The 15,000-nt window shown below is 38.1% G+C and overlaps 1 protein-coding gene across 1 annotated transcript; it reads right to left on the minus strand.

Moving 5' to 3' along the window:
- Nucleotides 1-10,084: 10,084 nt before the first annotated feature.
- On the minus strand, nucleotides 10,085-14,520 carry Rgs1 (regulator of G-protein signaling 1). Its single transcript, NM_015811.2, has 5 exons — nucleotides 14,317-14,520; nucleotides 13,895-13,975; nucleotides 13,322-13,383; nucleotides 11,606-11,769; nucleotides 10,085-10,903 (listed from the first exon to the last, which is right to left on the minus strand). Exons 1-5 carry the CDS (start codon nucleotides 14,451-14,453, stop codon nucleotides 10,718-10,720), a joined length of 630 nt encoding a protein of 209 aa, NP_056626.2. The 5' UTR covers nucleotides 14,454-14,520; the 3' UTR covers nucleotides 10,085-10,717.
- Between the last annotated feature and the right edge of the window lie 480 nt (nucleotides 14,521-15,000).

Raw genomic sequence — 15,000 nt, forward strand, 5'->3', positions numbered from 1 at the left:
ATTTTGTGTATTATTTGAAGGGGTGCAGTCAACGATGGCCAGGAAGTTCTGGTGGCAGAAACAGGAGGTAGCTGGCCAAACTTAGTAACTAAGTTAGTAACTTAGTGACTTAACTGAGTTAGTAAGCAGACTGGTGGATGCTGATGCTTAGCTTTCTTCTCCTTTTTAGCCTATATTTAGGGTGGGACTTCTCAATTTAATTAGCCTAAGTCAGGCAACCTCTCAGAGTCATAGAGACTTGTATCCATGGTGATTCTAAATTCCCTTAAGCCGCCAATGATGATCAACTCCTACAGAGAGAGACCGTAAAAAAGAACCAAATAGGAAACTTGGAAGGATGGGGCTCAATGATCTAAATAAAGAAAAATCTCAGGCCATATACTTTATTCACAGTCTAGACAACTAAGGGAGAAGACTTGAGGTTGTGAAGATAGGTTGAAGGATTGGAACATTTAGAGAGAGCAAGAAAAAAATATGAACAGAATATGCAAGACCTCTGGGATGCATAAGATCAAAGATTGGTATAGAGGAAGGTTATATGACAGAAAAACACACTCCTCCATTGTTGGTGGGATTGTAAGCTTGTACAACCACTCTGGAAATCAGTCTGGCGGTTCCTCAAAAAATTGGACAAAGTACTACCGGAGGATCTCGCAGTACCTCTCCTGGGCATATATCCAGAAGGTGTTCCAACCGGTAAGAAGGACACATGCTCCACTATGTTCATAGCAGCCTTATTTATAACAGCCAGAAGCTGGAAAGAACCCAGATGCCCCTCAACAGAGGAATGGATACAGAAAATGTGGTACATTTACACAATGGAGTATTACTCAGCTATTAAAAACAATGAATTTATGAAATTCTTAGGCAAATGGATGGACCTGGAGGGCATCATCCTGAGTGAGGTAACCCAATCACAAAAGAACTCACACAATATGTACTCACTGATAAGTGGTTATTAGCCCAGAAATTCAGAATACCCAAGATATAAGATACAATTTGCTAAACGCATGAAACTCAAGAATAACGAAGACCAAAGTGTGGACACTTTGCCCCCTCTTAGAATTGGGAACAAAACACCCATGGAAGGAGTTACAGAGACAAAGTTTGGAGCTGTGACGAAAGAATGGACCATCTAGAGACTGCCATATCTGGGGATCCATCCCATAATCAGCTTCCAAACGCTGACACCATTGCATACACTAGCAAGATTTTGCTGAAAGGACCCATATATGGCTGTCTCTTGTTCGAGACTATGCCGGGGCCTGGCAAACACGGAAGTGGATGCTCACAGTCAGCTATTGGATGTATCACAGAGCCCCCAATGGAGGAGCTAGAGAAAGTACCCAAGGAGCTAAAGGGATCTGCAATCCTATAGGTGGAACAACAATATGAACTAACCAATACCCACCCCCCCCACCCCCCCACCCCCAGCTCGTGTCTCAAGCTGCATATGAATCAGAAGATGGCCTAGTCGGCCATCAGTGGAAAGAGAGGCCCATTGGTCGTGCAAACTTTATATGCCTCAGTACAGGGGAACGCCAGGGCCGAGAAGTGGGAATGGGTGGGTAGGGGAGTGGGTGAGGGAGCGTGTGGGGGACATTTGGGATAGCATTGGAAATGTAAATTAAATAAATACCCAATTTTAAAAAAGCATAGAAAATCAATTAGTGAAATAATAGAAAATTGCCCAAACTTTGGTAAGATGTCGGCAGCCAATTACTGGAGGGATTGGCTAAACAGAAAAGGTCAGAAGATAACCTTTGCTTTCAATTTTGTGGTTCAAATATGAAGAGTATAGAACGGGGAATGAATATTGAAGCCGCAAGCGAGAAGTTCCAATTCACTTATATCAGCAAAGCCATCAGGGTAAAAGCAGTTCCCAACAGAAACTCCAAAGTCCAGGAAACACTCAACGATGTATTTCAAGCCCTGGAAAAGAATGACATTACTATATCCAGAAAATTTATACTAAAAAAATAAGCTAAGAAGTAAAAATAGTCCAGAAAAATCACAAATCAAAGGAGCTAATGAGCACTTAGAAGATACATAAAGGAATTCTACATGCAGAAAGGAAGGATAAGCATGCCATGCAAGCAAAAGAAGGAATAAACTCGCCACAAGAAAGATGGCCAACTGATAATTTAGGAACAGCAAACTGTAGGAAAAACAATGAAATGTCAGGAAAAAGTCATACATGTCAATCATAACACTGCACATAAAAGATGAAGCGAAACCTACAGTCTGGTGGAAAAAGAAAACAAAAACAAATAAGATCTAATTGTTTGTTGCCTGCAAGAAATGCACACAGCAGGACCTGGGAAGATAGCTCAGTGGGCAAGAAAACTTGCTTCGCGTGCTGAGGACACATGTTCAATTCCCCAGCATCAATGTAAAAGTCTGAGTATGTCTGTGTGTGCCTTTAGCCCAGTTTTTAAGAGAGGAGATAGGTGGATTCCCTAAAGCTTACTTACTGTCCATGATGATAAATGCTCTGGTTCTTCTGCTTCGCATCCTCCCAGTGAGATTGGGTGTCAGTTGTACACCTAGTCATCACTTCACGATGGGAGTCTCGAGAAAAACATACAGCACCCACCCAAATCTGTGAAAATGGGGGATAGGAGAAAGTGCAAAAGGAACAAATTTGATAAGACTGGATGCTCATGGCAGTTGAATATGGTGCTGGCATGAAGGTGGGCTGCAGTTTCTCCCATCAGAGGAAGAGAGAGCTGCCAGTTCCATGTGGTGGCTCCTCCTCCTTCTTCCTTCCTACCTTTTCCTCTTCTCCCTCCTCCTTCTTTTTAGGAACCTGGAGTGATAACTTGGAAGATCATCCATCACAAGATCCGACTTATTCTCTTAACATTTCTATAGTGTTTAGTCTATTTTAATACAACTTAATTTTTCCTTCTGATCCCAGGATACGGAAAATCATTAAAAAAATGTGGGATGTGCTTTAAACATCTCAGTGTTTCTGCCTGAAAGCATGGACTATGGCACACAGAAGGAATCACTGCTGGTAGATGTATTAATTCATTATTTAATAATGAGATATTTTCAAGACTATGCTGGGTATGATCTGGGCTCTTTTTTTTAGGACCAACTATTGAAAGTAATTTTCCTGAACAGAATTAGCAAGTCTTCAAGCAAGGAATAGTCTGTGGTTCTTCACTGTACCTTGGTATTTCTTGCTACATCCATAATCATTTTAATTATTCTAATAATTCTGCTAAATATAAATCATAAACAATATATTTTTCAATTATTAATGAGGGAACATGCTTTACTTATTATATGTTTACAGTGAATAACTGTAAACCTTAAGTGAATGGCTAGATTTAAGCAAAATAGTGGTCTAGGAATGTAATCATATACTGGTCAATTGAAGCAGAGTGTTTCAGAACTGAAGTGGTACAGAATGTGATGAGGTCATATTGGTGTAAACTTAAACCACAGACTTTTCACTTTTTCACTTTCACCAGATAAACAACAGATCATTTGGGAGGAAAGAAAATATGCAAATCTTAAGAAATTATGATTCTCTTGCTCTCTGCATAAATAAAGAAGTTATAAGGTGATTGGACTAAATGATGTGACAACAGAGAAATTGACTACAACAATTCTTCATTTAAAAATATTATTAACTGTGCATATTATAATATTCCATTATCTGCTGAGGTGTAGCAGAGGCTTACTCTCAGGCTCGGGGCAGAGCCTACTGTAGAAGTAACTTCTGCTACACCATTGCATCCACCAGAATGCCTCTCCTGCCCAGTGCTGATATGATTGTGAGTTGTCTTTGGTAGCTGTATTGCCTATCTCTTGATATGTAACTTAGATTTTAGCTTCGTTTTATATCTTTGATTTGTGCTTTTAAACTTGGAACCATTGCCTACTACAAATTGCTTTAGTCTCTTGACATTTTTATATTGCGTTTGAGCCATCTAGGTTGCATCATAGGTCTTCCCTAAGTAGTAAGAATCCAAATTAAGGCATGGTGTCTTTAAGCATCTTGGGGGACTTAGATTCAAATTCCTAGCTAAATCTACTTCCAGTGATGGGTTTTGAAAGTAAATATGTATAAACAACTTTAAAGTATAATAAAATCCCCTTTGGTTTAATAATTCAACTTGAAAAGGTGAAATATATTCAAGCTATCATAGAAGATGTGTAGTAATATAAAAGCAAGATGCTTTGCAAATTCTTTTTTGTGTTATTCTTCAGCCCTTTAAAATATTTTTAAGAAGTTCACACTTTTTTTTTTATTATATCTAGCCTTCTTCTCAAACACAGACACACTTTTTCCCCATCTCCATCCATTGTCCATCTGGGTTTGTATCCCTTTAAAACAACCAAACCAATCCAAACCAATTCAAACCAACCTATCATTTTCAACTTGTGCTGCAAATGTACTCTTGGCTGTATGACTGTATTTGTTGATCTGGCCCACTGGCATGGTTGTCTTTAAGAGGCCACACCCTTAAAGAAAACGGACTCTCCATCTCCCAGCAATTATCACGTGTCAACAGCACCTCACTTAGAAGTAGGACTTCCTGTTTACCTCCCATTCCATTCTGGGATTTTTTTCTGGCTTGAAATTGCTCAGGTCTTGTGCATGTTGTCATAACTGCTGTATCTGAAAAACACTGCTTTCATATAGTCAACCATTGCCTCTGACTCATACATTCTCTTTGCCCCATTTTTACCATGATCCTTGAACCTTTGGATGAGGGTGTGTGACACAGATATCCCATTTAGGGCCGAGCATTCTAGTGTCTTATTTTGTGGACCATGCCCACTTGTGGAATATGTGTGTTAGTCATCACTTACTGAATAAAGAAGCTTCTCTGATGAGAGTTGAGTCATTAGGAGGTCGTGCAACACTGTGGGCATTTTACAGAAAAACAGTAGTAGGTTCTTCCCCAGAATCTAAGACCTGTCTAGCCATAGGGTTTGACTCAAATCACAATGCCCTCATGTAGACTGGGCCTTAAGTTCAAGTAGAAATTGATTGTTACACCTATAACATTTGTAGTCCTCTAATATCAATGGGTGTATCTTGCCAAGCTAATTGTAAAAGCTGGCAGGGTTCACAGCTCAGTAACATTTATGATTACTCTTCTCCTCTGATACCGTAGACAACATCTAACACTATAAAAGCTAGCCAGTAGGGATGAAACTTCAGGCCAGTAGCATTAGATTTATCCATGTTCTATGACTCAGGTATATGGAATCTTAAAAATAGGCTTTTACTTCAGGTTCTGGAGGCTAAATAATAACAATAGCCTATAATATTTAGGAGTTTATGGGATCACAGTGGTCCCATAAACTGTGGGTTGCCATGTAGGAGCTGAAAATTGATTTCAGGTTCGCTACTAAGAGCAGCCCGTGCTTCTCACTGCTGAAGCATTTTATAGCTCCACTCCTGGGATTATTGTTAGGTTGTGGTGTCTAGTAGGGGCATTATGAGATAATTTCACTTAAACTCATTATTTCTGTAGCTTTTACAGTAGTAGGTTGTCATGTGACATTTCTAAAAGGTCTTTACTGTTACTTATCATTGCCCATATTCCCTCATCTACTCACCCATGCCTGTCCCCATTCACTTTCATATTGCACAATTTTCCCCTTCCTCTGTATACCATTGAATTATACATCCATTTTCTTGAAGCTATGCCCCTTCATGCCCCTTGTTAGTTTCCAGATGCCTCTTGGTATTCCAAATGAGACTTACATATCTAAAGATTCAAGTTTAACATTCAGAACTGAGAAAAAAATGTGATGTTTTTCTTTCTGTGTCTAGGTTACCTTACTCCAAATAGTTTTGTCTATCTCCATCAATTTACCTATGAATTTAATAGTGTATTTTTCCTTAGTTGCTGAATAACAATTTTGCTTTAGGATATAAAGTCTTATGTTAAGATCCTTTATCCAGGAGTTGAGTTTTGTGCAGGCTGAGAGTAAAGAATTTAGTTTCATTCTTTTACACACAGCTATCCAGTTTGACCAGCATGATTTGTCAAAGATGCTCTTTTTTCTACAATGCTTATTGTTAGCCTCTTTGAAAAAAATCAGTCACCTGTAAGAGTATGGATTCATATATAGGTGTTTAACTTTACTCCACTGACTAACATGTCTGTTTTGATGACAGTGCCATGCTGTTTTTTTACTATTCTAGCTCTGTAGTGTTACTAGATGGTAGTAGCTACAACACTTTTTTCATTCTCAAGTTTTGTTTTGTTTTCTTGACTATTTTGTGTTTCTATATGTTTTTCAATTTCTGTGAAGAATTGTGCTGGAATTTTGTGTCAAATCTATAGATTGTTTTTGGTAGAATGACCATTTTCACAATATTACTCCTACCAGTTTGTGACCCCCCCCCCTTTCTGGTATTTTCAGGATTTCCCACACCCACTGTCCTGGCTGGTTTTGTGTGTCAACGAGACACAGTCTGGAGTTATCTCAGAGAAAGGAGCTTCAGTTGGGGAAGTGCCTCCATGAGATCCAGCTGTGGGGCAGTCTCTCAATAAGTGATCAAGGGGGTGAGGGCCCCTTGTGGGTGGTACCATCTCTGGGCTGGTAGTCTTGGGTTCTATAAGAAAGCAAACTGAGCAATCCAGGGAAAGCTAGCCAGTAAGTAACATCCCTCCATGGCCTCTACATCAGCTCCTGCTTCCTGACCTGTTTGAGTTCCAGTCCTGACTTCCTTTAGTGATGAACAGCAATGTGGAAGTGTAAGCTGAATAAACCCTTTCCTCCCCAACTTGCTTCTTGGTCATGATGTTTGTGCAGGAAAAGAAACCCTGACTAAGACATCCAGTATCTTAGTTTCCACTGCACAATATTTTTCTTTCTTATTTATTCTGATCAATTTTTCAAGGCTACTATGAATGTGATTGTCTCCTGATTTCACTTTTTTTCTTGGTTCTTTCTGTTCATACTTTTAAGTTAAGGAGCTACTGTGAAATACGTAGTCACATACTGAGAAATATTCTGCACAGAAAGTTCTGTATTTGTTGCTGCCTTAATTTGTAAGACAGTTTCATTAACATTGAGTATGGGAAATGACACATTTTTCCATTTGCATCATCCATGTTCAGTCTTAAAGGCATTTAACAAAAAGGATGGAATGACTCCTGTCTTTGATTAGTAATTCTTATTTCATAGGTATTGTTTAATCTACTTTGGAGAAATGTTACAATTTGGTGTAGGAGTGTGATATAGTTGTTTCCTGAGAGTCTCTGCCAGAGTGTGACAAATACAGAGGTGTATGCTCTCAGTCAACCATTGGACTGAGCACCAGGTCCCAAATGGAGGAGTTAGAGAAAGGAATGAAGGAGCTGAAGGAATTTGCAACAATATCAACCAACCAGACCCTGCTCCCCCCCCACCCCCACCCCCCTTAGCTCCCAGGGACTAAGCCACCAACCAAGGAGTACACATGGAGGGACGCATGGACCCAGCTGCACATGTAGCAGAGGATGTCCTTGTCAGGCATCAATGGGAGGAGAGGCCCTTGGTCCCTGAAGTCTCAATGGATGTTCCAGTGTAGGGGAATTCGAGGGTGGGGAAGTGAGTGGGTGGGTGGGTAGGGTAGTACCCTCATAGAAGCAGGGGGAGGGGAGGCAGGATAGGGGGTTTCAGGGGGAGTGGACCGGGAAAGGGGATAATATTTGAAATGTAAACAAAATCTCCAATAAAAAAATAAAAACCGTTTTTGAGTTTTTACTTGAATGAATGGAAATTGGCTCTACTTCACACGTTATTACATGTTTATGTAGATCATATCTTGCATTTCATATTACCTGGAATCCATGCATCCAGGATGATGTTTTTCTCTATAATGAATATGTGTGCTTAATATTTGGTTTTATTTCCAAATTTGGGTAGTTCTTTAACTTTACAACCTACTTAGACAAATACCAGCAGCATTCGCTTGATGTCCTGTGTGTCGTTGGATTGTTGTACTGTTCACTTGTAAGGGTCTGGTTTCTATTTAACATGACAGTAGCACTTAAAATAGGAGCACAATACCCTGTGTTTATATGGCCTGTAGTTCATCCTCATCAGATTTGAAGATGACTGCCTTGCAGTGCATTATAGAAAGGCTTTATGGGAAGTTACTCAATCTGGGCCTGGAAAATTTGATTAGGTTGTGCAGAAAGCAGGAAAAGTTATATTAGATAAAAGTAGAAGTTAATAAAGACTTGGAGATAGTGAAGTGAAGTTTTAGTCATGCACATACCAAGACTTGTGCAAAATTAGGTGGATGATCCAGTGAGATATTAAGCTAGGAAGGATACATGAACGGACAATGGGAGTTGTACAGTGAATGTCACCATGGGAGGGATTTTTAACTATTGAATTTTCCTATCTGACATCATACGAAATGAAATGTGTATGTGCATGTGTACGTGTTTGTGTGTCTATTTAGGAAATGAGAGATAATAGACTGTAAATAGTAAGAATTCTGTGAACTGGAAAGCAATGAGAGCCTGTGGTAAGTGCACCTAAAATGTCATGAATTTGAGAAAGTGGATACAGAAGGGATTTGAGAGAGAAATGGAGGAATGGTGTAAATATAGCGCTCATGTGAAATCTTCAAGTAATAAATAATAAACATTTAAAACTTTTAAATGAAATGTGTTATGTCAACCACAGACAGTAGAAGGAAGATGGATAGAATTTGTGTTGGTGTGACTAGAGATAATGAATGACATGGATTTACCAAGTTTTTCTTACCCTGTGGCCAGCAACAGGACAGAACACAGCCATATGAAGAACTAATTTGGATTCAGTCCCACAGAAACTGAAAATCTTTTCAAACCTGTTATACATGTTGTTCCTCACCATTGCTGCTCCCTGGTGTCTGAGAGCTTGAAGTGAAAACATGTACAGCAATTCCTTCTGGTCTGTGGGTTCTTTCAACTGACTGTTGAAAATTTTATCTAGGACAGGTGTATGAGGATATACAACTGCACAGGTTCCAGAAGATAGCTGACCCGTTCCTTCCACCCTATGGGGGGAAGTTGCTCTTGTAGGCACATTCTTTTCAGAAGGGTCTCAATTTCTTACTTAGAGGACATAAGAATTCAGTGGCTTAGGGAACTCCTCTGGTCAGTGGGTGGCAGTGTTTCACTGTATAAGGTGCATAGACTATATGGGCCTAATCATGATCCATCCTTAGAACCATGACTGCTCATTAATCTCTAGGTTCCCAGCCTCAGGCAATTAAATCATCTTCAGGAATACTTGATGTATCCTTTGAAATACAGATTCCCATACTGTAGTAGTTGCAGATTCTCATGTGATCAGTCTGGGATAGGGCCAGATAGATAAGGGTGTGTTTCAGCATTTATGGTAACTTTGAGAGAATTTAGTTTTTCTAAGTTTTAGTTTTCATCACATTGTTGTGAATATTACATGAGAAAATAAACCTGAATCTAAAATAGCTTTTCTTTCCCCTTTCAAAGATGCCACCATTTCTCATCAATTTGAAACCTGAATTAAAGAGCTTGTATAGCAGAAAGAAAACTAGTTAATTTTGTCCAACACAATAGAGAAAATATAGTACTAATTTGATAATACCATTATATTCCGAATAGACAGTAGAAAGTACAAGTCTCTTGCTTCAAATTTTTTTATCCTTTTTGAGATTATAATAGAAATAAAAATGTCTGCCTTTCCTCCCCCAAAATTCTGATATAGTATCCTTGTTCTAATCTCAAACTAATGGCATCTTTTTTTTTCATTAATTATTGTTACACACATAAATGTATAAGTATACACATTCCAAACTTAGGTCAACACAACATGTTCAGTGTGTACAATGGTACTTGTATGTATGTTTTCAGGGCTGATCATTTGGTATTGGATAACCAATTGGTGAGCTCTTCTCTGGATAAGAGTATTTCTCTCACTTTTAGCTTTCCTTAGTTACCTGTAGTTCTTTGTGTTGGGTTGAGACATGATGGGCTTTTCCTCATCCACTTTAACATGTGTAGTAACTACATTCAATTTTTTTTAATCAGAGCAAAAAAAAAATGCCAGAATCAAAATAGCAATAAAATAGGAGACATTTCTCTAAATATTGTAATATAGTGTCCACATTTATTATTGATACAATGATAATTTAATTTACAAATGTGTGACAGCTTCTTAGATTAAAAAAATAGTTAGGTTAAATATATAAATGTCTTCCTCCACTCCAAGCCAAATATAATTAAATAAACAAATAAAAAAACTCTTCATGTCAATAATAGCAACTGTTATTTGCGCTATATACTTTTGGACTGGTTATCCAAGGGAAGGAGATTGCAAGAGTTCAACACATTCTACACAACAGCACGCAGCATACATGTCTGCTGCCCTTGGAGTTTACAGCACAGAGTAATCCGTCTCATACACATTATTCACAGTTTCTGTGTTGCCAGAGTCAGCTGACCTTCCCATTTTGGAGGGTTGTTTGAATAGAGTCCCACTGTATTTCATGACAGTACCATAGTATCTCCTTCCATTGGCCTTGCCTTGTTCTTCTTGTTCATGCTTCCTCAAGTCTCTACCTGGATACCTTGTGTTAATCCTTTCTGAGTCATCTGTACTTCCACTGGGCCTCCTGAGCCACCCAAGTAGGCCAGGTTGGTCTGGCAGGCAGTCTCATTGGCATGTTCCTTCTGTCCTTGATACCATCTTTTAATTCCTGTCAGCCAGGAATCACTCACTTTAAAGTATTTGCCTGAAGGTCATTTAGAAGATTTAAGTAAATATTTGATTTCAGGAACCTGGGATAAGAATCTTTTTCCATGAGTGAATATATGACTTTTTGTGCTTCATCAAAAGATGTGGGAGTTGGTGTTTTAATCTTCTTGGCTGTCGATTCTCGAGTATGGAAGTCAATATTGATCTGAAAAGAACAATTTCTTAATTAATGTGCATTTGCAGTTTATCCTAAATTTTATTATACTATTAGTGTTCCAGAATCATCTTAAAATGGTTTACATTCTTATTTAGAATAGTTCAATTATATTCTGAATTGGTGTTCTAAGCCAGTCCTATAATAGGTATATGGGCTACAGAGAAATGCAACAAAAAGTGATTTTTCTTTCTGCATCTGCTTATGGTGTAATTGGGAGAAAGAAAATAAATAGGTATGAAAAATTAAATATCCCCAGAACATAGTCCATATATCACAATAGAAGGTCATAGGCATTTTAGGTTTACTGAATGGGAATATTGTCCTGGAAGATCAACACTGTAAGTAGCTGTACATGTTTTTGTTACTTTGATTGTGTGTGTTATTGGGGTCTGCATTTTATCCTTATCTGAGTTACAATAGCTCACTAAGGGTTCCTTAACATACAATCTGCCCTGCAATACCACATTCCATTCTCCATCCTACTAGGTTGGACAGTTTTGTAAAATCATTTTAGTCTCTCTACTAGATAGCTTTACAAATCCAGGGAATGGCTCCACTGAAGTGAATGGATAAATGAATATATTTGTCTATATGCAAAACTATGATACCACGGATTTCGTTGTAACCTATTTCTGTATGTAGGTAAAATTTACACACTCTGATACTAATGACAATGACTTTAATACTCACTTGTTTCACAGCATCTGAATGCACAAATGCTTTGTATATATTCTCTGCTTTGTTATGCAAAAGATCAGTCTCTGTTTTCTTATAGTCCTCACAAGCCAACCAGAATTCAATATTTTCCTCACTGAATTCAGACTTTAGAAATCTTCCAAAGACATTTTGACCTGCTAAAATAAGAGGGGTTTAGAAAATTGAGTCAGTAAAGGAATATGCTGCAGAAGAGATTTATAAGCAATCTTATAGCATTAATATATGCACAAAGGTACAAGTTGGCTACTGCTCAAACAGCTGTGCCATAATTTGTAGAGAAGCAGACATAGAAACTGTTACATGTGGAATCTGTCACCAAACAAACTGTCCACAGTCATATAATGTTTTGTGTGTTCACATAAATGTACTTTGCTTCCTCTTGTATTTAAAGTGACACTGAACTCTGCTGACTGTAGAACAATGTCATTACTTATAGGCACCAACATGTGAGCAAGAGTGTAGAGTCCTTTCTGCAAGGAAATGTTAATGATTTAGGGTATTAACATCGTTTGATGGTTAAAAATATAAATTCCTCATCCAAACCATGGTAGTTAGATAATGTTAGGATAGCTTGTCACCTGTATGTTTGGCACACTGATTTTACTTGCTAGTACCATTGAGATTTATATACCATTTGCTCAGCTTAATTGTAGAGTAAGTCTTGTTGTAATCATTGGGTCAAACTAAGCTAAATTTCTTCGACTTCCCAAGTAAGTTTCGTAGTGTCTTTCTACAAAGAGGGTAAACTTATTCCCGAGACCAAGCTGATTGTCTTCACTTCTGAATAAGATTCTAATCCCAATAGTGTTGCAATCCCACCATGGGGAATGGAGACTGGTTTCATTCATTTTTTTTTATTTCCTTCCATCAGAAAACCCCCACAAGCCTCTCTTGAGCTTATATTAAAACATGTATCATGCTGAATGCTTTCAGTGTTTACTTGGAATATCCAAGTGTCTTTAACGAAGTAATAGACTGTGTATTTGCATTTGAATCCTTGCTGTTTTTAAAATACCTTCCACGTAGGGTGGACAAATGAGAGTTAATAAGTATGTGGATGATAGACGACTAATTAAATAAACGAATCCTACTCTTTTCACTGAATGGTACAAAGTACATTTTAAGTACCTTTCAAAATAGCAATTCCAATGATGTGATATTTTCTTGGCTTTTAAAACTTTGAAGCTACAATGTACTTTTATTCACCTTTATTTTAATTTTTGAATGCTTATTATTATTTGATGTGTATATGTGTGTCTTCTTCTCCTTGCCCCTCTCCATGCAGAAGCGCCTGTGGACAGGTGCCCACAGAGGCCAGAGGAGGGCACAGGAGTTACAGGTAGATTGCTGTGAGACCAGTCCCTTGAGTGCAGGGAAACAGTCATCTTTAAGAGCAACAAGCAATCAGCCAACCAGCCAGCTCTCCAGCAACACAGCCTAATTTCAGTTTTGTTCTTGAATGCAAGAACACATGTAACTGTTTTGGCAGATTTGTCTAAAGGACAGTGATAAAAATCTAGTGCTATATTACTGAGTCATATTGTGAGGAAATTATGAATGATTCAAGAACTAAAATACTTCATTTTTGCATACTTGCTTTTCTTCCTTTGATAACATACATTAATCATCCATCCAACTTATTAAATTATCAAGCTGACCCCAAAACAATGGATAGATAGGAATACTTACTCTGGTTGGCAAGGAGTTTTTCCAGAGACTGAGACCACTGCATTACTTCTTCAGCAGAAAGTCTACAGTTAACAAAAATAATCTAAATTAATAAACTAGTTTTGGAAATCCCACTTGATTTAATAATGGCTACTACATATTGATAACTAAAATTTTTTGTTATGACTTCTATTATTACTTTTATGAATAAAGTTCCTTTTAATCACCATAGTTATGAAAAAAATCTGTCAAGACAGTTAAAATCTAAGTGGATAAATTAGAAAAACACAAATAGAAAACTGATGTGGACATATTAATAATTAATGTTCATTGGCTCTAATATGGGCTAATCTTGTTTGGCTTGTTACCTAAAAGAAATTAACTCCATTGCATGCAGTATTTTTATATGCCTTTTTAAAGTCCAAGGCTTCACTCAAGTCCCCTGCCCATCCCCCTGTCTCAACCTCCAAGTACTGGAATTACAAGAGTAAGCTGGCATGCCTAGACACATGAAGTATCAGTATCATTTGAAGACAACAGTTAGCTTCTAGGATGCTTAGACACTTAGAATATTTCAATATATTCAGTACATACATGTCTTTGGACTTGGCCGATTTCATCCCAGATTCCAGATGTGGGATCATCGATCTCAGGTATGTTTTCACGTCCATTCCACTACAAAAGACACCAAAAATTCATAATTCTCTACAAGAGTTCCCCTTATCTATGAAAAGAACATGAAGCAAACATATCTGAGGAGGAAGGTAATAATAAGACTAGCTAACACAATATTTTAGTATGTTAAAATAGAACTCATTTTTATGAACAACGTCTAGAAAGATTTCCCCAGACTTTCTGGTAACATGATTTATTTTCCAATAAAACTGACTCTCACTTATAAGTCACAGGAGGTAATTGCTCCGCTCTCCATAAACCAAATGCCAGCACTCACGTCCACTTATTCCTACTCCTTTGGCCATAAAAGATAATCAAAGAGACACACTGAAGGAACTTACAAAGTCTTTGGCCTTTTTTTCTGCTTTTTGTCGTCTAGAAGAGAATGGCTGTGTTCTTTCGAATCCTTTGGGCTAGCAGAAAAGAACATTCCTGGCATTTTGTTCAACCTTGGCATGGAGATGGCTGCCGCTCTCATGGTCTTCTCAAAACGAGTGAGTGTCTGTTAGTCTACGACTGCTGCTTTATATAGCGTAAGGCAGACAGGGCACTTGCTGTTCAGGGAGTCTGTTTATCAAGTGATGTTACCACAGGCACGGAAGTTCCTCCTTTCTTGGTGTGTCGTGACGTGTATCTTGAAGAAAAAAAAGTGTACAGGGATGTCTTGTGGTTGAAACTCAACTGAATGAGAGCAGGTCATTTGATTAGGAAGGCAGGAACAAAATTATGCACACACATGCACAAACACACACACACACACACACACACACACACACACACACACAGACACACACAGATATATAGAAGGGGGCCATACACATCTCTGGAGGAAAGGAAGTATCAGCCTTTAGTTTGAGTTAAAACTTTCTTTTTTTTTTCCCTTGAAAACTATATGTTCTGGTCAATGTTACATTTGCTATATTTTCTGTATCACGCAGAAATTCAACAGTAGAGTCCTATCCCTCCCTTCACCTTGATGCTTGGGGTAGTTCTGGAGTATAAAATCATCTGATCACAATGTTTTT

Source organism: Mus musculus, chromosome 1 (assembly GCF_000001635.26).
Source record: "Mus musculus strain C57BL/6J chromosome 1, GRCm38.p6 C57BL/6J".
Lineage (NCBI taxonomy): Eukaryota > Metazoa > Chordata > Mammalia > Rodentia > Muridae > Mus > Mus musculus.

Excerpts from the sequence above, each read along its gene's own strand:
- Rgs1 (NM_015811.2), bottom strand. The coding sequence starts at position 14,453 with ATGAGAGCGGCAGCCATCTCCATGCCAAGGTTGAACAAAATGCCAGGA. Across the intron at positions 13,976-14,316 it reads AAAAAAAGGCCAAAGACTTT|TGGAATGGACGTGAAAACAT; the intron begins GTAAGTTCCTTC and ends TGTCTTTTGTAG. Across the intron at positions 10,904-11,605 it reads ATTCAGATGCTGTGAAACAA|ATCAATATTGACTTCCATAC; the intron begins GTGAGTATTAAA and ends TGTTCTTTTCAG.